This window comes from Physcomitrium patens, chromosome 20, assembly GCF_059467195.1.
Source record: "Physcomitrium patens ecotype Gransden chromosome 20, ASM5946719v1, whole genome shotgun sequence".
In the NCBI taxonomy this organism is placed as follows: Eukaryota; Viridiplantae; Streptophyta; class Bryopsida; order Funariales; family Funariaceae; genus Physcomitrium; species Physcomitrium patens.
In genome coordinates, this window is record NC_143429.1 from 2,141,688 (window position 1) to 2,167,783 (window position 26,096).

The window sequence follows — 26,096 nt, forward strand, 5'->3', positions numbered from 1 at the left end:
GGCAGTCAAAGATTTTGTACAATCATGTGATGTTTGCTCAAGATCAAAAACTCCTCGTCATCGACCTTTTGGACTTCTTCAGCCATTATCCATTCCAGAACAACCATGGTCTTCTGTTTCTATGGACTTCATCACTAATCTTCAAATCTCAAGTTCTTATGATTCTATATTCGTGATAGTAGATCATTTTACCAAGATGGCACATTTTGTACCATGTACAAAATCTATCATAGGTGAAGAAACAGCTAAGCTCTTTCTTGACAATATCTATCGCTATCATGGATTACCTAAGGATATTATATTAGATAGGGGAACTCAATTTGTATCAAGATTTTGGCGGACTCTTTTCAAGTATCTAAAAGTGGATATAAAACTATCTTCGGTATTCCATCCTCAAATTGATGGACAAACAGAGTGTGTTAATCAAGTTTTGGAGCAATATTTAAGATGTACCATTAATTACCAACAAGATGATTGGACAACTCTTTTGCCATTGGCAGAGTTTGCTTACAATAACACGGTACATTCTTCTACAAAACAAACACCTTTCTTTGCTAATCATGGTTATCATCCATAACTTGATACTTTTGACTTTTCAAAAGTTGATAATCCTGCTGCAAAAGTTTTGGCGATTCATTTATCAGAGCTACATGCAACGATGAAGGCGTAGTTAAAAGAGGCTCAAGAACAACAAAAGATTAATGCGGATGTCTATCAAAAAGAACAACCACCATTCCTCTTGGGTGATAAGATATGGCTACTTCGTCGTAATATCAAGACCACTCGTCCTTGTGACAAGTTGGACTATCGAAGACTTGGACCATTTTCTATTTCTGCACAAATCAATCCAGTTGCATATCGTTTACATCTACCAGAGTCAATGAAAATCCATCCAGTATTCTACGTATCTCTTCTTGAACCATACAAGACAGTGGACATACCAAGAAGACGACAAGCTCGACCTCCTCCTATAAAAGTGGACAATAATGAAGAGTTTGAAGTAAAAGAAGTCTTAGATTTAAGGCGGCGCCAATATAAATTGGAATATCTTTTCCATCGGCACGGATATGATATTAGTGAATACACATGGGAGCCAATAAAGAATATTATAAATGCAATAAAGACGGTGGAGGCTTTTCATCGATGACATCTATCAAAATCAAGATGAAAACTTTCTTTATAAAAGAAATAACATCTAGGCAAGATAACATTCTACTTTCAATATTTGTTTGTTGCTTCTTTGTAGTTGTGACGCTCAGGAGATGGAGAACTAACAACCAGCGGATTTGACTTAAGAGCTTTCATTTGCTGACCTGCCGGACGAGACATTACGATTGTCACAACCTTCAAGACGATACAATCGAGATAAAGATCTTCAAGAACGACATATTCTTCCTCTAATAGATGGTAAGATACAACGCGTTTGGTATCACGATTTGGGAAGGGACTCCCGATGTTTGGTGATTTTGCTAGAGGTAGGAAGAACTCTTGATGGTGTTCCAAATATTCTATTCGAAGGAAGTTATGAAGGCTTCAACAATAATCAAATAATTGAGTGGTCTTCCCGCCTTGGTATGGGATACTACCGATGGTTGAGAGGCCCTATCAATCATCTTTGAAGAGAACAAAGATCAGAGTATGTGGCGAATACAATTCGTCATATCATAGATTTCCTCAACACATGATGACCGCTCCTCGTGGAACTCGTCCCTAGAAGGAGGGATAATGTCACGGACATACTCATGTAAGCTAGTAATTACAAATACAAATAGGTGGAAGTAAGTAAAAGTAGGTAAAAATAAGTTAATTCTATAGTATTTAATATGGTAGCTTCCTAGAAGCTTCATAGATGCTGCTTTGACTTCATAGGTGTCTTTAATTGACTTTTTGGATTAGAAACATGGTCAACAAATTGGCCATGTGCCACACATGTTGTTAGCTTGAAGATCAAGCTAACCCTCTCGCCCACACGTAGAAAAACTTGCCTTGTAAGTCAAGGCAAGTGTCCTATAAAGTCAACACATATTGGAGGTCCTATAGAACGTCGCCATGTAGCCGCTAGTTAGATAGTATATATAGAGACAAGAGTGAAGCCCTCTTCACTCTTGTCAACTCCTTTTTTGCTTCCAGTCTAGTTTCAAGGGTCTCTAGTTTTCTTGTCTTTTGGCAATAGCCATTCTAATTTCTCTTTCAATATACATACTTATTTATTTATATTTTGTTACCTTTCTTTGAATGAAGGCTCACTTGTCTGAATTATTTTTTCATCGAGTTCTTGCCCTTGACAGCTTGTACAATAATATAAAAACATGAAATTTCAGAGTCATTGTAATCTCATGTCTTATCTACTTGTTACGAAAAAGAAAAATGAGCTACTCTTGCGTAATGCGGAAGCTCATCCTATTGGAATTAGAGTTCCAGAATCTCATGCACTTAATATTTCAAAGTCTAAAAAAAAATTATATAAACATGAAAAACGTACTCATAAGTATCAGGGTAGTCATAGTCATGACCATTTCTATCCATATGGAAAGAATAAATGTTCTACTATTAGTTATAGTAGAAAACAAAAATTAGAGATACATTCTTGCGATAAGTGTGGAATGATTGGATATTTAGTACAAGAGTGCCGTACTTCAAAGTATTTTATTAAAATATTCAAAAAAAATAAGATATTACAAGTTGAGGCTCGTGAAGTTCATACCATAGATATGTTGATGGATTCAATTGGTGTTAATGACTTAGAGGCTTAAATGAATGACAAAACATCTAATGATGAATCAAATGATGTGCTCATTGATTTTGCAACAACACATACTATCTTGCAAGATAGATGATTTTTTATTGAAAAATCTTCAACTTCGCAAACTAAAAATATGATGACCATGGTTGGAGCAAATACGTTTTGTTTTGAAGAGGGCCCAGTGATGGTAAAATTACCTATGGGTTCCATCATAAAATGTAAACATGCAATGTTTGCACCTTCAATACTTCAAAGTTTGGTTAGCTATGGAGATGTGCATATTAATGGTTATCACCTCTTAACCACCATTTTAAATAGAAAAGAGGCTTTGATTCTTGCAAAGAACCATAAAGTTGTTAAAAAAGCTTTTGCTACAGAAAATGATTTATACCAAATTGTGATTTGGCTTCTTATTATATTTAATTTTGCATCATCTATCACAGAGAGTTGTGTTTCTCTCTGGCATAGACGATTGGGACATCCAGGATCTATATTATTTAGAAGGATCATTCCATGTATAATTGGACATAATTTAAAGCCTACGGATGTAGACTCTATAGAATTATGTCATGCATGTGTGCAAGGTAAAATGATTACTTGGCCTTCAATTTAGAAACTCCCACAAGAATTACTACCAATGCTTGAAAGATTGCATGGTGATATTTGTGATCTTATTAATCCAATATCGAGACTATTTCGTTATTTTTTGGTCCTTATTGATGCATCAAGTAAACAATCACATGTTTCATTATTATCAACTTAAAACATGGTATTTACCAATCTTATATCTATGCTTATTTGTTTTTAAGCACATTTTCTTGATTATCCTATAAAAACATTATGTATAGATAATGCAAAAGAATTCACATCAAAGTCTTTTGAAGACTATTATACTGTAACAAGAATTAAGTTGACATATTGTGTTCTATATGAACATGCTCAAAATGGACTTACAGAGCCATTTATAAAGCATATACAACTCATTATCCGGCCACTCCTCCTTCACGTAAATTTACTTGTATCTATGTGAGGTCATGCAGTTTTACATGCTGCAACATTAATATGCCTCCGTCCTTCTTCTCTTGAAATTGTTTCACCACATGAGCTCATTTTGGATTGTATTCCAAATATATTTCACTTACGAGTATTTGGTTGCCGTGCTTGGATTCCAGTACCAGAACCTCAATGACATACCATTGGAGCTCATTGACAAGAAGGCATATATGTTGGTTTTGATTCACCAAGCATTATTCGTATTGTTGATCGATCAATTGGCACATTATTATGTGGATGTTTGTAAAATTGTCGTTTTGAAGAAAATGTATTTCCATCTCTTCAAAGAAGAGTATCCAATCAACAAAGAAATAAAGCACTTATATTTGAAGCACTAGAAATATTTACAATGAATCCCAATCCTAAGACATCTTTGACAGAAACTGAAGTTTTTAAGATTTTACATCTAAAACGGATTATAGATGAAACATCTGATGGCTTTAATGATGTACCTAGGATTACAAGAGTTCATATTAATGAGGATTAGAATGCACTTTCTGAGATTGCAGTGCCATTGACTAGAATACCTCAAGTTATAATAACAACTAAAAGAACTTATGGACGAGATAAGCAACCATGTAAGAAAAAGCTATAATATTAACTAATCATGGTATTATTTCTCAAGAAATTGCCACTCATCTTGTGGGACTACCAATTCATGATGATATATTCATACATAATGTACCTTCAATTCCTATGAAAAATAATCTTTGAACTAGAAAGAATAAGAACAAGTTGAGTAAAGAATTATTTATTTTGTATTATATTACAGATGATATTTGGGACAGACCATCTATTATGGTAGATGAATCATTTGCATGTATGATTATAGAAGCCCTTTCTTGTGAGGAAGACAATCCTAAACCTTAAACCATCAAAGAGGCAATGTGTCACTCTGATTGGTCAAAATGGAAAATTGCTATTGAGGAGGAATATGCTTCTTTGCATAAGAGGAAAGTCTTTGGTTCAATTGTAGATACTCTTACATCTTGTCCTGTGGGATATAAGATGGTATTAATATGCAAGCAAGATGCTCAAGGTCAAATAACCCGCTGTAAAGCTTGTCTTCTTGCTTAAGGATTTATTCAATAATTTGGCATTGATTATGAATCCACATATTTTTTAGTCATGGATTCAATTACATTTCTATATATTATTGGGATGATAGTTCATGCCATCCTTGAGATACATTTGATGGATGTAATAATTGCATATTTATATGGTTCTTTTGATACAAATATTTATATAAAAGTTCCACCTGGCTTAGAAATAGGAATTCCAAATGGACGTGCTCCAAGATAATATCATGGTATTAAATTATGTAAGGCCTTGTATGGTTTAAAAAAATTTGGACACATAAGGTATCAACATCTTCGAGATTATTTAATTACAAATAAATTTGTAAATGATCTACTAATCCATTGTTTATTTATCAAACGAAATAAAACTGGTTTTGTAATCATTGCTATATATGTTGATGATCTTAACCTAGTAGGCACTACATCTGCATGTATTACAACTACTAACCTACTTATACATGAATTTGAGATAAAAATGCTAAGAAAAATAACTTTCAACATTGGTCTTCAAATTATGCATCTAATAGATGGTAGCATTTTTTTCTACCAACTAACATATATTAAACGAATCTTGCGAAGATTTAATATGATTGGTGCTTATTCATTGTCCACACCAATGGTTGGACGTGCTCGTGATGGTCATGATCTATAACGTCCATGCAAGGAGGAAGAGGAAATATTGGAAGATCAATATCCATACCTTGCAACGATTGGAGTACTTTTATATTTAATTACATCTACAAGACCAGATATTACATTTGCAGTTAGTGTTCTTGCAAGACATAGTGCACATCCAACACTACAACATTGGAATGGCATCAAACATTTATTACATTATTTAAAAGGTACTAAAGACTTGGGATTATACTACACATAATCTGCAGATCCAAAATTAATTGGATATTGTGATGGAGGATATAAATCTGATACTACAACAGCTAAATCTCAAACAAGATATGTATTTTTAAGACATAGAGCTGCAATATCATGGAAATGAGTGAAACAAACAATAAATGCAACTTCATCCAACCATGCAGAAATTATTGCCTTATATGAAGCATCTCAAGAATGTATTTGGTTGCAATCAATTGATAAATTCATTCAAACAACTTAAGGATTTTCATATGATGATTCTCTAATTATTTTGTATGAAGATAATAGTGCTTGTATTGCACAAATGCAAGTTGGTTTCATTAAAGGCGATAGGACAAAGCATATTAATCCAAAGTATTTAAAAATATATCCATGACTTGATTACTCATCAAACACTTATAATTAAGAAAATAGAATCTACAAATAACCTTGCTGATCTCTTCACCAAAGCTCTCCCACTGTGCAACCATCATCCACTTGCTTATGGCATTGATATGCCCCAACTTGCTTTTCTTAAATAAGAAAGTTAATGAGTTCTTTAAATAATTAAAGAAAATGATGTTGTACTCTTTTTCCTTCATCTATGGTTTTATCCTTAAATACAATAAGGTTTTCCTAGATAAGGTTTTAATGAAGCAACAATTGTTGATCTTGCAAGTTCACAGAAAAATATAGATCATAATTCTATATAAATTTTATATTATGTAAATATTATGATGAATAAGGAAGAGTGTTGAGAGCATTAAATGTAGCCAGCGCTCTCCATAATATTTACTATAGACTACAGTAAATACCATAGCTACAATATTTAGAGTCTAGTGGAAAAGAACTATTTATCTTCTCCCCTTTCTCTTCTTGTATACAAGACACAACGAGATCAATAGATTTTTATGTGTGAAGCTCTCTCTCCTTAGAAACCGTCTTGTGTATATGACTTACAACTACTCTTGTGTGTGTGTATTACTTACTACTACTCTTGTGCCTTTCTAAACATTCTCAACACATAATATGGTTTTCAGACCAATACGTTGAAAACACTTAGGATATAGAAAAGGATACTTTGGGAGCCCTTGGAGATGCCAACACCGCGGACTCACGGGATTGGGTGCCCGTAGACGCATCATTCATGCTCCTCGCGTCGCTCCACTGCCCTTCTTCGCAGTGCCGCTCTCAGCCTCAATGACGAGCACTCCTTGCAACCTCGCGTGATCCGTAACCGACAGTGTGCTTGAATCCTGAGACTAGAGATTGTGGGGTGCCGAGTTTCTCAAGCAAGAGGACTTCGGTGGAATTTGTGGGTTGTGCGCCGATGTCATGAGACAAGAGCATGAGACTCAGCGGGGTTGCGACGCGGGTCCTGATCGTGGTCGGATGGCTGGGGATGCTCCTTGCTCTTGCCTGTGGGCATCATCAACTCACGCAATCTGCAGCAATGCAGTCCCAATCCCTGCAGGTTAATAGTGCTGCGGCTTCGTTGGAGGAAGGAGCGCCGAGGGAATCTTTGAAAGCTCACGGCGCAGAGTCGGAGTTCGTGAACCAGATGAAGAAGATGGAATTTCACAAAGGGCTCAATACCTCGTACAAGAGGGCGGAGCCGATTCCGCAGCTTCGGTGCTTGGAAGGGTGTGATAATTATGAGCCCTGTGAGTTTCATGCATTTTTTTGTCGCAATTGTTGCCTGGAAAGAATATCCTTCACAGTAGAAAATTGAATTTGGGTTGTTCGGAGATTACAATCTAAGTTTCGTAGCCAGTTGCATACCGATTACAAGGTTGTTACTGTGATTTAGTAAATGAAAATAGATGGATAGATAGCACATCGTTTTTCATGGGATGTCAGAAGATCGAAAGGCATCGTTTACATATTTTCAATGATGTACTGATACATCCCAAACTGAACATTCCTGAACCTGAAAAGAAAACCAACAGATCCAAATTTTTAGCATCATTTTGCAACAGCTTGGTAGGCTTAAAAGCTTCAATCAGATGAGGAAATCATCTTAGCGTTTGAAAGATATTCACCATGGTGTTGTCATGCAAACGTGGGGGGCGTAGCAATGGTGCAATGCTCGAATATCAAGAACGATCGAAACCCTAAATGGCAGTGCGAGGCAGATCTACCTCGGCATCTCAAATTCCATAAAACGACCATAAATTGCGAGGCATTCACTTACCTATTGCTCGAAGGCCTATTTAATGATCGAATTATAGAGAGGGTTGCTCAAGGAGGAAAGTTCCACACCTCTTTGGGAACTGAGGAATGGGATTGTTTTGGCAACAGGGGTTTGATTCGGTGAAAGACGAGAAAGTCCTTCAAGGCAGCTGCGGGTTGGAATACAGCTTAATCAATAGCGGCATGGCACAACCTCACACCTGCCCTGATTTTCCTTGTTCACATAGCTTCGTTTTCTAAGAACAGATTGCTTCTCTGAGCTGAGATCTGAATGCTCCCTATTCGGAGTTTCTCTGTGCAGATTTGCAACCAATTGCAGATCGAGTCCACCGACACTTTTACACAGTAGGCCGAAATGACACGGTACGGCATCCAAAAGTGCTAACCAAGACATGATCTATCCATAAGTCATCAATCGCCTCTGTTTCTCGCTCTCTCTCTGCATATTGACTTAAGACTTCCTCCACTAGATTCATCAAAAATATGAGCCTCACAGCTTTTGTAAGTTGTACAAGCAGATGGAGGGCTGGACCGCGAGCTGGTTCGTGGTGATCGGCGTCGTGGCCTACATCATCAACCGCAACGTGCAAACATTCAGGAGCACAACAGGTTCAACTGCGCCCTATCTACCCTCCTTAAAACCCTGATCCCACCCTAGAAAGCCAGCGTGTGACTACAACACAATCCAGTGTTGTGAATCATCTCAACCACGGTTATACATAGACTCGACTAAAGTTGATGACCCCCATGTCTAAACCCAGCGGAGGAGCGCGGAGGGCTGCGTGCCCAAGTCGTTAGAGCTCGCACAGCGTGGAGAGTAGAACGAAGCTCATCCCTGTGCTCGAATTGAAGGGGGAAGCCGCCATCCCGATCAGAGCCATGAGCTTCGCCGTTCAATTTGTGAGTGCTCTTCTTCTACTTCAGCATGACCTCCCCGTCTTCGAGGTGAGGGGTGGTTTTCTCGCCATCCTTCTGCATCGGAGCATCAGTTTGGTCATCAAGCGATGAAGACAAGTTGCTTCGTCCTCGCCATGTCGGAGACGAAGGCTCTCCATTTGGACGAAGAATATGTTTCGGGTGTTAAAATGTTTGCCATAGATGCACATTTAAGTGTTAATATACTTTCGTATTTTCCTCTTCGAACATGAAAGTAAACAAATACGACATTAGGACATTTTTATTTATTTATTTATTTATTTATTTATTTTTAAATTACAGTTCACGGTGAGAACCAACAATTTGCAAAAATGTAATCGTTAAAGTAGTAATTCTCTTTCTGAAATCTATCTTGGAAATTTTGATTCTACTACATCAAAAATATCACAAAACAATGGAGAGCACTGGATCAATAGAAAGCTAATCAATCCAGTTCTCTTGTTGGTCATTATTCTACAACATTTGTATATAACGAGTAAGCACATATTGCAGTTTGTTAAGTAATTCATTTGCTATAATATTTGTACATGTATTAGATTTTGAGTGCACGAGAATAATGGTAGTAGAATTATATTGAAGACATGTTGAGGCAAAAAATTACATTTTGTGTTCGTATCACTGAGTTCGTCTTTTCAGACTTTCGTATTGTGTTAGGTACACAGGTGTTTTACTCATCAATGGGTTAAATATAAACAAGATGATAATTTGGTTGAACAGTTAATCAATCAAGTAATGAAGATTCTCGTATGGGCACCTTTTTATCATACAAACGTCGAATCTCTTTTTGTGAATTCAACATATACAATAGTTTGTTTTTTCGACAACGCAATTGAAAAGTATTATATCGATTGAGCACAGTGCAGAAATCTAATCATGTCGGAAAAAATAAGCCATCACCCAACAGTGGGGCATGAAATTGACTTACAAAACATGAAAATTGGAGACTATCAAGAAAATTGATAATGTACAATCTCCGGGGCAGTGGATTTGAACCTGGTTTTGCAGAACACCACTGCTCTCTTTTCCGTTCCAAATCCGTCCCGTAGCTACTACCAAAAGAATATTGCACACATAACAACCCTGTCGCTCTTCATACCATACACTCGATTTGTTATGTATAGTCCCGTAGCAGTTCTATGAAGGCGCAGCAAAATTACAACCGACAAAGGAAGTCTTTTCCCATGATGCGTTAGAAAACCATCTGGCTTCGTCGCGTTCGAATGTGACCAAACCCCGGTTCTTTGTCCCAACCTCCTCTCCGATTTTGCAGTGAAAGCTTTAGCAATTACCACCAATCCTTTCCCTTCGTGTAGCGGATTCAGACAGGAATATGTTTCAATCTGTTCTTTACCAGCCATACACAGGCCTTTGTACATGAGGAGGTGGCAACCCTAGATCCTTACAATGTTGAGCATCAATATGCTTTGTCTCTGGAAGTGCTCCCATCAAGCTCCGCCATGGGTCAATGCCAGCCAGCAAGTAGTGGGAGACGTAGAGACCCTTATCCACAATACCAGCAAGATCTGGTGTCGATGTAGATAATGTCATTGTCTTCTGCTCCACTCCCTCACCTGTTAAAAGCAACTCAGAAAATTATGACCTGATAAGAACGTTCAAAGAGACAATCTAGCTATCCACTTCATAGAACAGATTAAAACAATCTCAACCAAAAAAAAAAAAAAAAAAAAAAAACAGACAGACAGAAACTCAAAAGTAGCTAAGCCCACTCACTCAACAAAACTGGTTCCTTCGGTCTTGACTTCTTGGCACCCTTGGGTGGCAGCTTGTTAATACCAGCTGAGTCGATGAACCGGTCTGTGGCAGCTTCCCATGATAAGAGATGTTGAAGCTCAGGAGACAGAGGCTCTGGCTCAGAGGACATAGCTTGCTGAACCTTCTCGACAAACTCTTCAGGTGTCCGATAAATGTAGCAGTTGGGAAAGGATCGGAAGAAGTCGTTGGACGGGTGGTCTGCACACACCACTATTTTGCCCATCGCTAGAGCCTCTGCGGTAGTGGTGCATACAACATCGCTCAAACTTGGATTTATGAAAATCTTGTAACTGCACAAGACAAAAGGTGCAGAACTCGTCAAAGAAAAAACAATGAACTAAACTCCGATGCAAAGACTATTGTATAGATGTAAAATACATGATGATTGGAATATAAAAGAGCATTCAAGCACTGTCTAAAGTGAAGGTCATACTCATGGAGTGATTTGTCGCCATGGTCTCGCCCCTGATAAAATTTCATGCGTAGACCATTCTGTTGAGCCTCGGCATGGACTTCATGAGAGTCTTCACCGCTTCCAAAGACGTCGAGTTCCACATTGGACAGCAGATCTTTGTTGTCCACAAAAAGATCAACAAGTTCCCTGTATCCCTTCCCCCAAATCATTTTTCCCAAGTAATAGGCACCCTTCGAGAATGTAGGCTTCCCGTCTGGAGCTTCACTTGCCAGTCGCTTGCCTGTCTCCAGGAATCTCGGGCCAACCCCATGGACATTCATAACCGAGGATTTGGGCAATTCTTGAGTAGCTGCTGAGAGTCGCAGTACCTGGCAAGTATAGAAGTACGTTACACATGACCAAATAGGCCAAACTAGGACGATAAACATGTTAAAAGCATTGATTGCAACGTCAGGCCCAATGATTGATCTAATCGTTTTCACGGAAGACCTTTTGTGGTAGAATAATATTCGAAACATAAAATGCGTGTAAATAAATAGAAAAGGCAGAATTGCGCGCGCAATTCAGACAAGGCAAAGACGGTAAAAAAAAAAAGGAGAGTACCTTGTTGCAATACGCACGAACCATCCAGTTGTTGATATGCTCCAGAAAAAAGGCTTGGACTGCTCCATTTTTCTCTCTCTTCACGTACTCCAAGTAATTAGTGTGAACGATTCCAACGACATGCTGAAACTTGTCTGTCCAGCGTTTCCCATGATAATACCAGGTTAAATGTTCGGGTTCCTCGAGCACAGCAACATCCGCTTCCTCATTTGGAATGAACTCAGAAATATCGCCCGCTGCTAAGATACTTCGTTTCTCAACTGAAAACTGTGCGCAATACCAACATTTGTACAACATAAGGATACCAGCATGTGAAATAAATGCCACGTCTCATCAACCCTTTGAATGTCTCACAACTGAGGCGTGTGAAAATGAATAAAATGACACAAGGACTAACGAAAGAATAGAGTTGTTCGCATTCACTAGAACGTATCAAAAAGGCGATGATACAAGCATACTGAATAGTTTCAAGAACTCAGCTAATCACTGCACCTACCTTCCCAGGATAAAATGCGATCTTGAAGTCAGACTTGAATCCAACACGAGCTTCCACCCAGTCACGCACATAACTCTCTTGATCCTCGGGAGAATCGAAAGTCATACGATTAGGGTAAACCTGTTGTTGATCATTCTTGGACAACCAAGGCACTAGAAGGGTAACATTCTGCTTTCCAGTCTTCGCAAGAAAAGCAGCCCGAAAGAGTGGATTTACAGCTGTCCCGGTCATCCATGGCAAGCTTGCAGTGGTGACAATTGCTATGTTACGACGACAATCTTGATCATGAGAATCCTTCGCATCCTCGTGATCACTCCATAGACCCCCTTTGTATCTGTAGCCTGTACTTTGACAAACACTAGCTATGCGCAGATCCAGATTGTCTTGATTTTTAGTAGAATCCTTTCTCATTTTGGACGCTGGACGAAATAGCTGTTGATCTTCTCTCTTGCAACTTCTTATAAGATCACGAACTTTCTCTGAGACATCTGTGCAGCCATCGATCAGACGCATTAATATAAGGGGAAATCGTGTTCGTGCGTAAAAAACCCTTCGTTAAACGACTGCTCCAATTTAGAAATGTATCGACAACATTTACTGAGATTTCTCAGAAACTACTTTCACATGAAAGAAAATACCCTTATTGACCTTCAACTCGGTAGAAGATGCTAGAAACGCACCTTTCTTGACACCAAGATGATCAAGCAGAGGTTCAGACTGCCTGACTAAATTCTCCAGCAACTCTGGCACATCCAAAGGCGCTACATTCAACCCATATTGCTCCTTACTTGTGTCTGCGCTCGATGACAATTTCTGCAACATAAGAATGCAAAACTGACTTAATTTTACCAGTGTGAATTGCTAAGAACACGAAGAATGATAAACTTCCTTAGTATGAACACATTCTAAAGGATAGAACAATAATGAAGATGCAAAGAAAGCAATCTCACCAAGTTCTTCTTCACATTCTCATAGAATTCTGTGTTCTTAACATTCTCAAAAAACTCAGAAGGCGTCTTGCTTGTAGCAGCAGTGCTTTCCAGCTCTTGCAAACTCTCCTTCACACTTTCCTTCACACGCCGAAAAGGTTCCCAATCGTCCATCCAGTCGTCTACAGACGCTGGTTTTAGTTTTCTATTTGATTTCTTCCTCTTTGATCCTTTCTGCCGATCTCTAACCACCATTCTCCTATCAGTAATCTTTCGAGAAGAAGGCCGCCCATTTTGAAGCCCGTCTCGTGCATTCCGAGAGAACAAATCAAGCCCAGAATCCACGTCTTTCGAAAACGGTGACGTCCGAAGCCGGAGATCCATTCCCGTGGAGTCGTCTCGATATTGGCTCTGAAATTCAGAATCAGTAAAAAAGCCGTGGAATTCAGATAAGGTTGGCTTAAGGCTTTTCAGAAAACCGAAATCGGCTGCAGAAGATATTGTAGTTCCTGCAGTTCGTTTGCTAGTGTCCGTCATCATCCTCAAGATCTTTCCGGAATTTTTCAGATTGTTCACTGCAGGAATCTTCAAACTTTCCCATTCTTTGTCGAGCGCCTCAGATAGGTTCTTGAAAGACTTCACACGGGCTTTGATGAGCATTATGTCGGATTCGGCAGATTTCTGCACTTCAGAAATGCTCTTGGACAAGAACGAAAAAGCTTTCTCGGCTCCTACGCCAGTCCTGGCATCCGCGGCGGTGGCATCCCAGGGAGCCATGTCGATTTTCTTACACCAGTAAAAACCAGTAAAAACTGCGAGAACAAAATTGCGGTAATAAGATTTTCCTCCCGTTTAGCCTACTTAAAGAGTTTCAAAATACTATCACGTGAAAAAAATAACTTAAAAGTCATCCTTCGCCTTCGCAGGAAGCAGCTCCTCTTATGAACTAGAGCATACAAGCTTGTAAGGATCCCGATTGCACAGATCTAAGCAACTTCGATATGTGTTATCTTGTAACAAAGGCGACGGAAGGAACAGAAATGCAGGATATCGCGTCCAGGTTGCTGAGAACCTGAAAAGATTATTCCTCAGCAGCAGCGAAACATGCAGCCTTAAAAGAGATCTTTCCAATTGCTAGCGAACGACTCGAGCACACAAAAGAACCAAACCACCACGCAAAGATTCCAGGAGTGCAAATGTCTTCATCACCACCGGTGGCTGCGGGGTATACCCGAGTGAAACTCGTTCCATTGACCCGAACTAGGAATCATTTCCGGAACATCATCGGAATAGAGTGCAGCCACGAACGGGAGACTTTAACAGCGTGGCGTACCGCACGAGGAGAGGAAATTCTAAACATGACTTGAACACAATCTCTCAACAACTTCTACACAATCTTTCAACTATATTGCAACAAAGCAAGCCGAATTTAGCGGAGCGAAACATTCACGCAACCGCAAACAAAGCTCGGGTGTTCCGTACACGCTATTCAACCTCAAACAGACCGTAGAACCGACATCGGCTTTTCTGAGTTCAAGAAGATAAGTTGTCTAGAATAGTCCCGTCCTCAAACCTCACTAATATTCACATGTTAAACGACAGCATTCACAGGAAAAAACACAAAAAGAACAAAAAGAAAAGTCCTGGAGTTCACGAGGAGTACTTAGTATCGTCTAGGGTAAGAGCAAGAAAGAAATTCGGAACCAAAAAAGACACCAATCCTAACCTCGTTAGCGTCTTCACAGAGCAGATTGCACCAGACTTGAATCCGTAAGAACAATTGAAACGCGCAACTGCGATATAAACCACACCACACGGCCCTTTAATTCGTTCGCACGCGTTCCGCCTCTAAGAGTCCTCCACCCCCTTCGTCTCCATCTCTGTCTGCGACCCCAAAATGGGCCAAAACGGGTCAAATCAGTCCCGAAATTTCGTCAGCTGCGTCACAGATGCATCAAGATGCAGCAGCAATCAACAAAATCCGCTCAACGTGAGAGGGATTCGGGGCAAGACGGACGCGAAATGTTTGAATACTGCAGTACTAACATGATCCACACTGACGACCGCGGGAGGGAGGAGCGACCAGTGCGCTGTCCTGATCGGAACCAGAACGGACCAAAGCTTAGCTTCGGTAAGATTCCGAGCCTCATGCTCCGCCACGTAGGGTTGACGATCCCATACCATACCACGGATATTCTCCAGCTAGCATCAAGTATCCCTAGCGAATCGAACTGTTCCTATTGCCACGTATGAAACCATTAAACAAGTTACGTTTACAGAATTTGCCACGTAGGACCCGTACCTAAGGACCAGCTTCAGGGGTCCAGCTATGGTGGACTGGTTGATGTGGTTGATGGATGAATGACGTCCACGTATGTACATAAGCTCATTCATATTGCGGAGCTCCTTTGAGGTAATGCGGCTGGTTGGGATCATTTGCAGCCATTTGTTTGGCTTTCGGAAGTGTCAACAGAAAACAGACACCGATTGGTGGCGTACTCCTGGCCTCAGGACTGGACGTTCGTTTTAAACCGAGCCTGCTTTAATCGCTGGCCGCTCAGAATGGTTGGCGAAGTGACAACGTTGTTGCACTTGGTAGTGACCAGCACACACACTACCAATTTGGTGGTTCCATATAAATAGAATTAATAAAGAATGGCTGAGTTGAATCACTATTTCCCAGTCACAAATATGAATAACACGCTACATATACATGAATATGTATATATATATATACATATATATGGTATAAAACTAATGTTTTAATTATCAAAGAATTATTGTCAACAATTTTTTTACAAATTAAGAATATGTTTTCTTAGGTTTTAATAAATGTTGTGTGCTTGCCAATATAAATGGTCAACATTGTGGTGCCAATTGACCTTTTCGAGCCACCATTAGTTGGTGGTTAAACCAAATGGTTGTTCTAGGCTACTAGATAGTCAAATAAAACAGACATTTTTTTTTTGGGGCCTTAAATATATACATGAATTATTAACAAGCTCAATGAAATAATCCCATTTAGTTAAAGAATAAACTTGTGTTCTACACATATTATAAAAGTAAAGGCTTGTTGTAAAATCAAATAAATTTTACTGATTTTTAGTAGCAAAGTAGTGATATATGTATATATAATCAAGATTTTTTTCTATTTCAACAATATGGTGTGTTACTATCATTTAAATTTTCAATTTGTTAACAACATTGTGTTTTCTAATAATGTAAGAAATCTGTATGTTTTGTCACTAGCATTGTATTCACTAATGACTGTAAGAAGGTAATAATGTTACTTTATGATAAACTATTTATTTTAAATAGACTAGTTTATTCATCTGAAATCATTTTTAGCCTTGTGTGTTTTTGAAATTAAACAAATAAATGTTAAGTAAATCCAAATATTTTATATTTTATAATATATATATATATATATATATATATATATGGTTTATAAGATGTCTATGAATCAAATACAATTTGATGCAATATATTCATTTTTGTTTATCCATCATATTTTGAAAGTCCAAATTTTTACCACTATTTTTTAAATTTATGCAATGTTAAATTTAATTATAGTTTATATCCAAAATTTTAAAATTAAATTATTTTTTTGTATCACTTTATTACAATTTAAAATATCACAATTATTTCATAGACCATTTATAGTGGTTTCATGACTTCTTTAATCACCTATCTTTGAAATAGTAAAGATCATATATAAATATTTAATTTTTATTAAAACTTTATAGTAATTTTTTATTTTTTTATTCATTTATTTATTTATTATTATGTATTTATAATTAAAAATATTGCTAGTTATATTGCATTAAATAAATTATATTATTTTATTATTATTTAATTAAAACTATATTAGCATGTACATAAAAGATGAGAGAAACAAATCAAATTTCTTATAATTTATAAAAAAATTAGATCTAATTGTTGCATTCTTCTCTCTATTTAATCTTTTACATATTTTTCTTTCTTTTCTTCTAATAGATCTAAATAAACTTATTATAAGACCACCTCAAATTGTTTTAAAATCCTTAAGACCATTATAAAATTACTCTATGGATATATATGTGTACATGTATATGAATAATGTTTTTTTTATTAAATAATTTCTTCCATAGATAATAATAATAATAATAATAATAATAGGTTATTTTTTTGTTTTACTAAAGTTCCTAACACATTTTTATGTAGTGTAGTTAAGGGTTTTATATTCTGATAAACCCACTTTAAAAAGTCATGGTACAAAAAAAATTCAGCTTTGTAGTGAAAAACTCTTTCTCAAAATTCTTGGTTTTTGAAGATAATATACAGTAGAAACGTGAATCACATAATTTTTTATATTATAAGTTTGAATATGTTAACTCATATCTTGATTTTGACAATTGTAATACACATAAAAAGAATTATTTCTTATTGTCAACAATTATTTCTAGTAATTTAAACAAAATTTCTCTAACTTTTGTAAAAGCCACCTTTTGAGGTGAAGCTACCGCAAACCTGAGGAAACGGATGTGGGTCTGTTCACCTACTCTTAAAACAAATCTCACTTGCACCACATGCATCTACAGGACTTGTTGAAATGGTGAAGAGCTTTGTTTGACTTGCTGCTTGGATTGCATACTCCATTCCATCACACTTTCTTCCACCCCAGACTAAGTTCAGTTTGAGGATGTGGGTCCATATGCACCACTTTCCCTTTATCCACAGAAGCTTTACTTATCATGCTGCTGCTGCTGCGTTGCCAAAGAAGCAACTGAACCGGCCAGCTAATTCTCATCATCTTGGACTCATATGTCCTTTCTTGTAATCTTTCAGGGTCTAAAAATCACTCACATCTGTGTTGGGACGTTAAGACAGGTGTTTTTGGGTATGGTTTTCACAAACCCATGTAACATTGTTCGTTTAGATAAGATGAGCCGCGACATGACATCATTTTGACCACCTGCGGTGCTGAGACATTCACCAAGGCAACGAACATGATGCATTGTAGACTAGCCTGGACAGAATTGTTTTGGAATCGTTTCAGAACGCCCCGGACTTCGAGCATAATCTCCCAGGATACATTAGTATAAAAAAAAAAGAACAAGAGAAGGTTGAAGGATGACCGGTCTCAACTCCAGCTTCGTCTGATCCAAAAACCTTCTTCCAGTTGTTTGAATTAGATCGAAGCAATCAACACTTACTGATGAATGTACAAGGAGCTACATGGGCAAGAGGTCGTCTCCAAGCTCTGGCCAGACTTCTTCCTCCCGCTGGCCTGGTGGTTTCTTCTTTGTGGAGCCACGCAAGGTCTTCTGTGGTAAGGGAGACGAGGACACGGAAGACGAAGTGAACAAGTTTGAGTTGAAAACTCTAGATCCAAACAAGGACGATCCTGGAGACTCTGATGATCTGGGTGAAAGATACGTGTCGTCCCTTGTGCTGTGTCGAGACTCGCCTCGAAACTCAATAAACCTGCAATTGATGTTAAGGAGTGAATTCAAATCGGGCATACACTCATGTTCTTGGAAACGGTCACATGCATGAAAGAATGTGAAAGCAACCATACACTCACAGGAGGCAACCTATGGTCACTCATCTAAAAATACATGTACAGGAAAAATTCCTGCAATGGCTCAAGACATTGATCACCTTAAGGGCACTTCATTGGCAGATTCTAATCTGAGCAGATGAGATCTGGATTCAGAAGCCAACTCCATCTCTGCCTTTCTCAGTTGGGCCTCATAGGTCCGCACTTCATCCCTCCTGCCAAGGCCCGTGCACATGTGCAGCAAATACCTCAAACACTCCGTGTTGTCCGGATGTTTTGAGAGAATCGCCTTGTACTTTGCCAAAGCTTCAGTGTGGGCACCTGTTCGCCTGTGGCATGACGCAACCATCAACTGCCACTTGATCTGTTCCAAACGGAAAAACAAACGGGTGTATCCATCAATTAATCCTCTCGCCATGGAGGACAATGGCTACGTCATTTAGTAGTCATTTCATTAACAATTCCGGAATCTAGTCAGAGGGTGACCTCAGTTGGTTGAAGCTTCGACGCAAGATCAAAGAAGGGCATGGCTTTCTCGTAAACTTCATTCTTCACATAGTAGGCACCCAGCCACGACGTAATGTCCATGTTAGCGGGATATACCCTATGGGACTCACTGTAGTAATATAACGCCTTGGGTTCATCATCACATTTGGCATGCAGGCGACCTAACATTGCTAGAACTCCTGGATCGTGCATGGTCCGTGTGTTAACAATCTCTAGGCACTTTATAGCTTGCTTGATATTCCCCATCAGCCCGTTAACATCTCCAACCTGGTAAGAGCACTTCCGTGAAATCTTTAAATATGAATTTACGAACTTTAAGCCTATCAAAGTAAGAAGAATTATTCCCAGTAAAAGAACGCTACATGACCTGGAACAAGACTTCGATGCTGTTGGGTATGGAGTTGCTGAGTTTCTTGAAGGTAGATAGGGCATCTCCTAGAGCACCAAGTCTCTTGTGGCAAAGTCCAAGATTATAGACTGCCTCAACACAATCAAGTTCTACTTCTGCTGCCTCCTGATACACTGCCTTAGCTTCCTCCACGCGCCCCTGCATACGGTACATGATTCTAATGTACTGTTGGGAATTGACAGCCTTGAGTTCACAATATATGGAAACGAGCTACTTTCATTACAGTTAATAGGAATAAGCGGAAAACATCCATACCCGGCTGTACAAGCAGTTGCCTTGGTTTACAAGCGCCTGTGCATTATACCGGTTGGTTTTTACAGCAACCTCTGCATGCTTCTCAGCATTGGAAATGTCTCCCTCCAAGAAATATAGAAAAGATAAGTTGGTTGCTGCACGGGCTTTCAAGTCCTTTTCTTTCTTCTCAAAATCCTTCAGGAGCACTATAGCCTGAATCGCGTACAACACGTTGTCTAATACTTAATTACGGCGTGCTAAAATTACTAAAGCTAACCCTATTACGTGTGTACTTTGATAAAAATCCATAATCAATTCACGTTGTTCATTTAGTAGTATCGCTACCTGGGTAAAGTCTCGCCGATGCAGATGCTGGATAGCCTTTTCCAATTCCATCTCATTTGCCAGCGCAGCATACTGTTGATCTTTCAATCCCTCTACAACCCAATCATACCCTTCCACAAAGTTGTGATACAGCACAGGTGCGATGAGTCTTGCTGCAGTTGAGATGTATTTCAAGGCCTGATTTTGCTTTGTCCTTAACTCTTCCCGTAGCTCGTTATTCTGTACAACACATTACAGGAAAAATAAATAAATAAATAAATTGTGCTGCTTGAGATGGATAGGTGTCGATGTGTTCAACTAATAGCAATGTGACTAATACAGGAGAAGGGTATACCCGCAAAACGGAGTTCTCATCATCATTTTCGTCATCAGAATCAGAGTCATAGTACTTCACAAGCAGCATTTTTGTGAAGCAGTTCTTCATCTGCTCTGTGTTTTCGAGGACGTAGTAGCAAACTATGAGATTGTAAGTAGTCTGATGGTCAACCTTGTTCTCCATTACTAACTCGAAAGCTTGGACTGCATCCTGATCAAGTAATATTCAACGGAAATGATTCATATGAAAGCTTCTGCAAGTGAATTTGTGAATATAATGAATAACACGAACAGTTCAGGTTTTGGATGTGTTTTATATGACAGTCTTGGAACGGAGCCAGAAGACGACTACAAGAAAGATAAAATAGAAAAGAAACCTGATATTTGCCTAATCGCATCAAGGCATTGCCAATATTTCGTAAGATGCTATAGCGAGTCTCTTTGTAAGCACTGGGAGTTAGATCAAGAGCCATGCGATACATCTTAACAGCCAATGGAAAATTCTTCTGCTTGTAGTAAATGTTCCCCATGTTTACCTTCAATCTACCGAGATGGGTGAACTGAAATACATAAATATTTTCAATTAGCTTCACCTTCACTAAACAAGTTTGCTCAGGAAGTGAATCTCGATTAAATATAAATCTGGAAAATCCATATAATATTTTATCTCTTAAACCACTTATTTAAACCACTTAATGATTGATCCTTATTCTCTCGAAATCAAGCAGCAGCTTCATACCCGTGTACTGAATCTGATTACTAATAGTTAAACTCAAATCATATAGTACAACACACTAACTCGATGGCCAACTAATATTCAAAACCATTAATGAAAGATTTACCTGCTTATTTTTCATAATTTGAGTGTAAGTATTCAAAGCTTCTGACTGCAGACCACCACATTGATATTGGTATCCTAGGTTGAAGCAAACAGCAAAAGTGAGCTCCATATTCATTTGATCAGCCTGCATCAACAAACCCACTACTGTGATGGCCTTCTAGAGTCACGCAACTCAAACATCAAAAGTTCATCTAATTCATGGGGTATCGGGAAAAAAATAAATTTCTGGTTACCACTGAAAGGGCAACCAACAAGGATTCATAAAATATTAGAAACTTTACCAACCCTGCCTGCTCCCTGGTTCGACACAAAGCCCTATCTTTTTTGCCTGCTTCCTTAGCTTTCTGAAGAGCTGTTTGAAAATCCCCCTGCTCTCACAAGCCATCTGTACCACTCGTGAGTTGCACAGACAACTCTGCTGCTCAAAAAAGGATTGATCATCGTTCATTTTAATAAAGATTCTTAAGCACTGAACAACATTATCTAAATAAGATTTCAGCAATGGTTAAGTACACATTAAGTATCAAAGCTTCGATCCATAGTGCATTAAATCAACGACAGAAAAACTGTACAACTTCCCTCTTAAGGTTTCAATTTCAATGACAAAAACTTAGTTTTATTCCTATCATCATGCATACCTGTGATTATTGAATTATAACCGTTCCATCACATTTCCAAGCAGAAACTCTGGTAGAAATCTTATCAGACCTAAAATAGTCAAAGGCAAGCTGAATGATACTGAATGCACCGTTAGACAGAGTTGAGCAGACCTTACAGCAAGGCCAGCGGCCGCACTCGCTTCAAGCAGCTGGTTTACCGCTCGCTCTATTTCTCGACATTGATACTCAGGATTGGCCTCCTCTTTCTTCTGTGATCCAGACGTCGAGATTGGGGCGCCCTGGTTCATAGGATCAAACTTGCTTCCCTACATCGACCAAGTTCAACCAAGTTGATCGTCTCAGAGTATCACGCCCAAACCAACACCAGCTATGTGCATTAAGACATCCTCGAAACATTCTTGAAACACCAGTAATAGATATAAAGTGGAGCACGAGGCATATTATGAGGAATTACTCTAGATGAGTAGCCTGCGGCACGAATAGCAGTCATAGGTCGCGAAGAATCCGTGAAGAAGAAGGGACTGTGTTGCGCCCGGCTGCTCACGCAGGTACTGGGAGGCCGCCATATCATCGACGCTGTTGTGCCTGCAGTCAAGGTCTTGGCGAAAGGATCCAGCTTTTGTCCCTATTTCGTGCACCAGCGTATGCAAAAGTTCAGAATGATCGTTCTGAGGACTCTCTATAAAATTATTTGCAGCTGAATTTAGAGGATTCTAAAGATGATCACCTGAACGTCAGATGCGGACGACGATCGGCTGTATGCCAATCCGTGGTCATAAATCCCAGTTGTATCCGTCTTGCTTCCAAGACCCTCTCCAAATGATCCAATCTATGTAAATATTTCCATATTGTCAGTGCTCAATTCAGGGTGACATCAAGAATGGCTACCGGAAGCATTCTCAAAAACGAACGAACACAATGCTACATAAATCTCAACATTTCCCCAACCTCGGAAAGTGACGGAGTTGGGTGGTGACCAGGAAATGAAGAATGACCGTATGTTGAGTAGCGAGTGAGAGATTCAATGCAAGTAATAATCATTTCGAAGTGTGCGACATGACGATTACCTGGCTTTGCGGACCCGTATAAGTATGATGTAGCTGGGGATCATAGTCGTTGTATCCTTCGTACAATTCATCGCAAGAATCACTTGGCGAACTGCTTGCTAAGCTAGGAAACGGAGGAAACTTGCAGAAGTTAGGGCTGGCCATTCTCTCCTTTGCAGCTTCAAGGAAGTTCGACCCGGGTTCTCCAGCGTGACGACCCATTAATTCAAAAGCCTCATCTTCTTTTTATCTTAAATACGTGCTGCATGTAATGCTTCAATATCCTAAATATCACATTGAAAGAATCCTTCGATAGCTGACCTAAAACAGTAATGATGGCCCTATTCGGCCTTCACAAACACAGTAGCCATGCAAGAAACAGTTAATGAACTTCCAAAGAAACAATTACGCCGACAACCTTGAAAATGTCCTCTTGTTTCTCGCCGAAGAACAGCAACTTCCAGCCCGAATACACTTATCAACAAAAGTCCCTCAAGGTACACAAAGTGAAAAGTTCTCTTGGTGACATCCACCAACGAACAAAAGATCAGACCCTCAAATCCTGATGAAATCACATCATGACTTAATGCACCCTAAACTGCACTCCACATAACTCGATGTAATAGAATTATTCCGATTGGTTTAGGTTGCAAATAGAAGATGAGATTCGAAAGAAAGAAAGTGCATGTATATCAGAAAGAACACACAGCAATTCACATAACAACCTCAACATTTTCCGAAATACCACGAGATATAACTATTTATGCACTAGCAATATGGGGTTTGAGATGACGTAGACAGAAAATACGACTTTGACGATGCAAGATAAACGTCTTCAAGATGAAGCGATATACGAAGTATGAATACGGTGAAAACATGTATTATTCATTCAATCCTCGCACATTGCACAGATTAAAACCCGCGCCCGTTGAGGATACCCGTGTCCCACTTAAATTAAAACCGCTGGAACGCCTTAGCCACTGACATACATGTGAGGTAGGAACCTGTTGGTTAGGATGACCAAACAGATAGTTGTCCATCTCGTCTTACACAGCCGCTTGAGGTTTGCCCTCGTGAAAGGAAAATTCAAGACGACATTGCTGAGCAAGTTTGCCATTCAATTGCCAGCCGGAAGGTAGCGGTGAAGACATTGAGGTGAAAGACTCAACGAAAGGTGAGATTGCAAGAGAGCATCCAATTCTTCCCTTCGCAGCGAAACGCCAGTGTAAATGAGAGGAATTGACGCTCAGGACATGGAAAGATAACAGTTCTCATAGATAATACGTGGATAAAAGCAAGGAGAGTAGTCCTGTCCATATGAGCTTCCCAAAATAGCCGATCTTCCAAAGGCAATGAAGAGCGAACCATTTCGAAGTAATAACCAATCTACTGCATCACCAAGTCACTACTTTTGGCATGAAGAGCTTTTCTTAAATCCAGCAAAGAACAGAGTGAAACGAGTTGATAAAGAAATAGGACAAATATATTGATAACTTTGTCAATTCATTCTCTAAACTCCAAGGTCATCTACGAGGCCTCCGCACATCTAGCTGTGGCTAAATCAAGATTTCAGTTCCTATCATTACTTGGAAAATAAATGAGTGAATAGACAACCTCGTGAAGTGATGAAGTCTTCACAATGTATCAGACACCAAGAGAGAAAGATAGCCCTGTGCCTCTGAGCTGCAAAATTGGCCACATTCTCGAAAAGCTTGAGAATTGTGAGCGTGCCAAATCGCATGTTAAGAATCGAGTTGGCCAGTTTTCCCGAAACAAAAAACAGCTACTCTACAGGGATAAACTACTGCTTGGTTTTGACTTGGGTGAAAGCAATGCGAGAAATATCGACTAGAGATTTGAAGCTGTAAGGTTCGTGCATAGCAAGCTCTGACAGCACCTTCCGGTTCAGGTCAATATTCTCCTTGGAAAGCCCGTTCATAAAATCCCCGTAGTTAACCTGCACCAAAACAACTTTATTCAGCGTAAACCAGAACAAATTCAATGTTGGAGTTAGTCTCGTGAAGAAACCTACGATTAGAATCTAATTCTAAGCAGCGCAAAGGCTCTGGCAGGCAAGTGAAAGCAATGACGAGAATGTAATCTAACTCCAACACCAGAAAACTAGTCATGCAAACCTGAGGCCGGCCAGCAGTAGAATTCTTCTAAATGCCTACATTGAAACTTAAGAAGAGGAAAATCAAATGAGCCCTCTCCGCTGCGCGGTGTGGAAAACTTACCCCATGCTGACGAGTGCCGGCATTAATGCGCTGGATCCACAATCCACGCATGTCACGCTTCTTGTTGCGCCGATCCCTGTATGCATACTGCAGGGCTTTCTCGACGCGCTCCCTCGCCGCGCGAATGCAGTTCTTGCTGCGCCCTCGGAAGCCCTTGGCGAGCTGCAAAATCTTCTGGTTGTTCATCTCCGAAGCGCTCCTGATTTCTCGTCCTCCTACACAGGTCCAGTAAGTGCCATATCCCTCGTACAAGTGCTAAAAGCCCTAGTCGAAGCCCCCGAGTTAGAGGTGGTCCAAACAACAACAACAGCAAGCTCCAAAAACCCTAAACCCTGATTTCACACCATTGTGAATTTTGGGCAGTAGCAAGTAGCGTAGGTAGAACCGGAATGATGGTTAAATTTCATCTCGACCGTTCAAAATCAACGGTGGCCCATCAGCCAAGGAGACGGATGAATGATGTATATTTGGATGAATAACTATAGAACGAACAGTTGAGCAAAGGGGAATGGGGTTGGATATTCCTTTTTAACTTATTTATTTATTATACAAATGCTTACCAATGAACTCTATTTTTTTCTATTTTTTCACAAGTCATGTATAATTAACTGAGATAATTATAAATAACAGATTTTTTTTTATGTTGTAAGCGGTAGGAACCTTACAAGTTGTTTCATAACTAAACGAAATAAAATACAGTTAAACTGTTTCTTCTTAGTTAATTCTACACTGGATATCAACTTTTCATTGTATTAAAACTAAGACATGTTTGTACATACCCATTTTTTTATATTTATATTTATATCCTTGAAATAGTGATAAACAATTATTGAATTTTGTGTTGTAACGTAAAAACGGTAGTTGAGACATTTGTTTCAGTGGTACTTTGAAAGTCAGTGATTCAATCATAACATATATCTAAAGGTGG

General features: G+C 39.1%; 4 protein-coding genes across 8 annotated transcripts; 1 reads left to right on the top strand and 3 right to left on the bottom strand.

The window, feature by feature from the left end:
- Positions 1-6,908: 6,908 nt before the first annotated feature.
- On the top strand, positions 6,909-9,202 carry LOC112273248 (uncharacterized). Of its 2 annotated transcripts, XM_024501750.3 has the most exons (6): positions 6,912-7,391; positions 7,803-7,909; positions 8,029-8,101; positions 8,222-8,283; positions 8,439-8,529; positions 8,682-9,202. In XM_024501750.3, the coding sequence occupies exons 1-6, from the start codon at positions 7,076-7,078 to the stop codon at positions 8,768-8,770; spliced, it is 738 nt and encodes a 245-aa protein (XP_024357518.1). In that variant the 5' UTR covers positions 6,912-7,075; the 3' UTR covers positions 8,771-9,202. The 2 variants fall into 2 exon arrangements, with proteins under 2 accessions (XP_024357519.1, XP_024357518.1); XM_024501751.3 differs by lacking the exons at positions 7,803-7,909; positions 8,029-8,101 and having other exon boundaries at positions 6,909-7,391.
- Positions 9,203-9,730: 528 nt separating this feature from the next.
- LOC112273247 (digalactosyldiacylglycerol synthase 2, chloroplastic) lies at positions 9,731-15,147 on the bottom strand. Its single transcript, XM_024501749.3, has 8 exons — positions 14,799-15,147; positions 13,094-13,884; positions 12,824-12,956; positions 12,144-12,631; positions 11,648-11,914; positions 11,063-11,412; positions 10,588-10,919; positions 9,731-10,427 (listed from the first exon to the last, which is right to left on the bottom strand). The coding sequence occupies exons 2-8, from the start codon at positions 13,847-13,849 to the stop codon at positions 10,204-10,206; spliced, it is 2,550 nt and encodes an 849-aa protein (XP_024357517.1). The 5' UTR covers positions 13,850-13,884; positions 14,799-15,147; the 3' UTR covers positions 9,731-10,203.
- A 2,310-nt stretch (positions 15,148-17,457) lies between these two features.
- On the bottom strand, positions 17,458-24,018 carry LOC112272938 (uncharacterized). 4 transcript variants are annotated; one of them, XM_073529579.2, is made up of 15 exons: positions 23,350-24,013; positions 22,953-23,181; positions 22,613-22,714; positions 22,340-22,510; positions 22,041-22,190; positions 21,547-21,633; positions 21,267-21,389; positions 20,802-20,984; positions 20,444-20,635; positions 20,110-20,328; positions 19,786-19,977; positions 19,489-19,668; positions 19,101-19,388; positions 18,716-18,978; positions 17,458-18,538 (listed from the first exon to the last, which is right to left on the bottom strand). In XM_073529579.2, exons 2-15 carry the CDS (start codon positions 23,151-23,153, stop codon positions 18,286-18,288), a joined length of 2,604 nt encoding a protein of 867 aa, XP_073385680.1. In that variant the 5' UTR covers positions 23,154-23,181; positions 23,350-24,013; the 3' UTR covers positions 17,458-18,285. The 4 variants fall into 4 exon arrangements, with proteins under 4 accessions (XP_073385680.1, XP_073385681.1, XP_090101283.1 ...); XM_073529580.2 differs by having other exon boundaries at positions 19,786-19,887; positions 22,953-24,018; XM_090245157.1 differs by having other exon boundaries at positions 22,953-24,012.
- Positions 24,019-24,392: 374 nt separating this feature from the next.
- LOC112272940 (uncharacterized) lies at positions 24,393-25,483 on the bottom strand. The gene is made up of 2 exons (XM_024501140.3): positions 25,169-25,483; positions 24,393-24,888 (listed from the first exon to the last, which is right to left on the bottom strand). The coding sequence occupies exons 1-2, from the start codon at positions 25,352-25,354 to the stop codon at positions 24,733-24,735; spliced, it is 342 nt and encodes a 113-aa protein (XP_024356908.1). The 5' UTR covers positions 25,355-25,483; the 3' UTR covers positions 24,393-24,732.
- Positions 25,484-26,096: the final 613 nt, after the last annotated feature.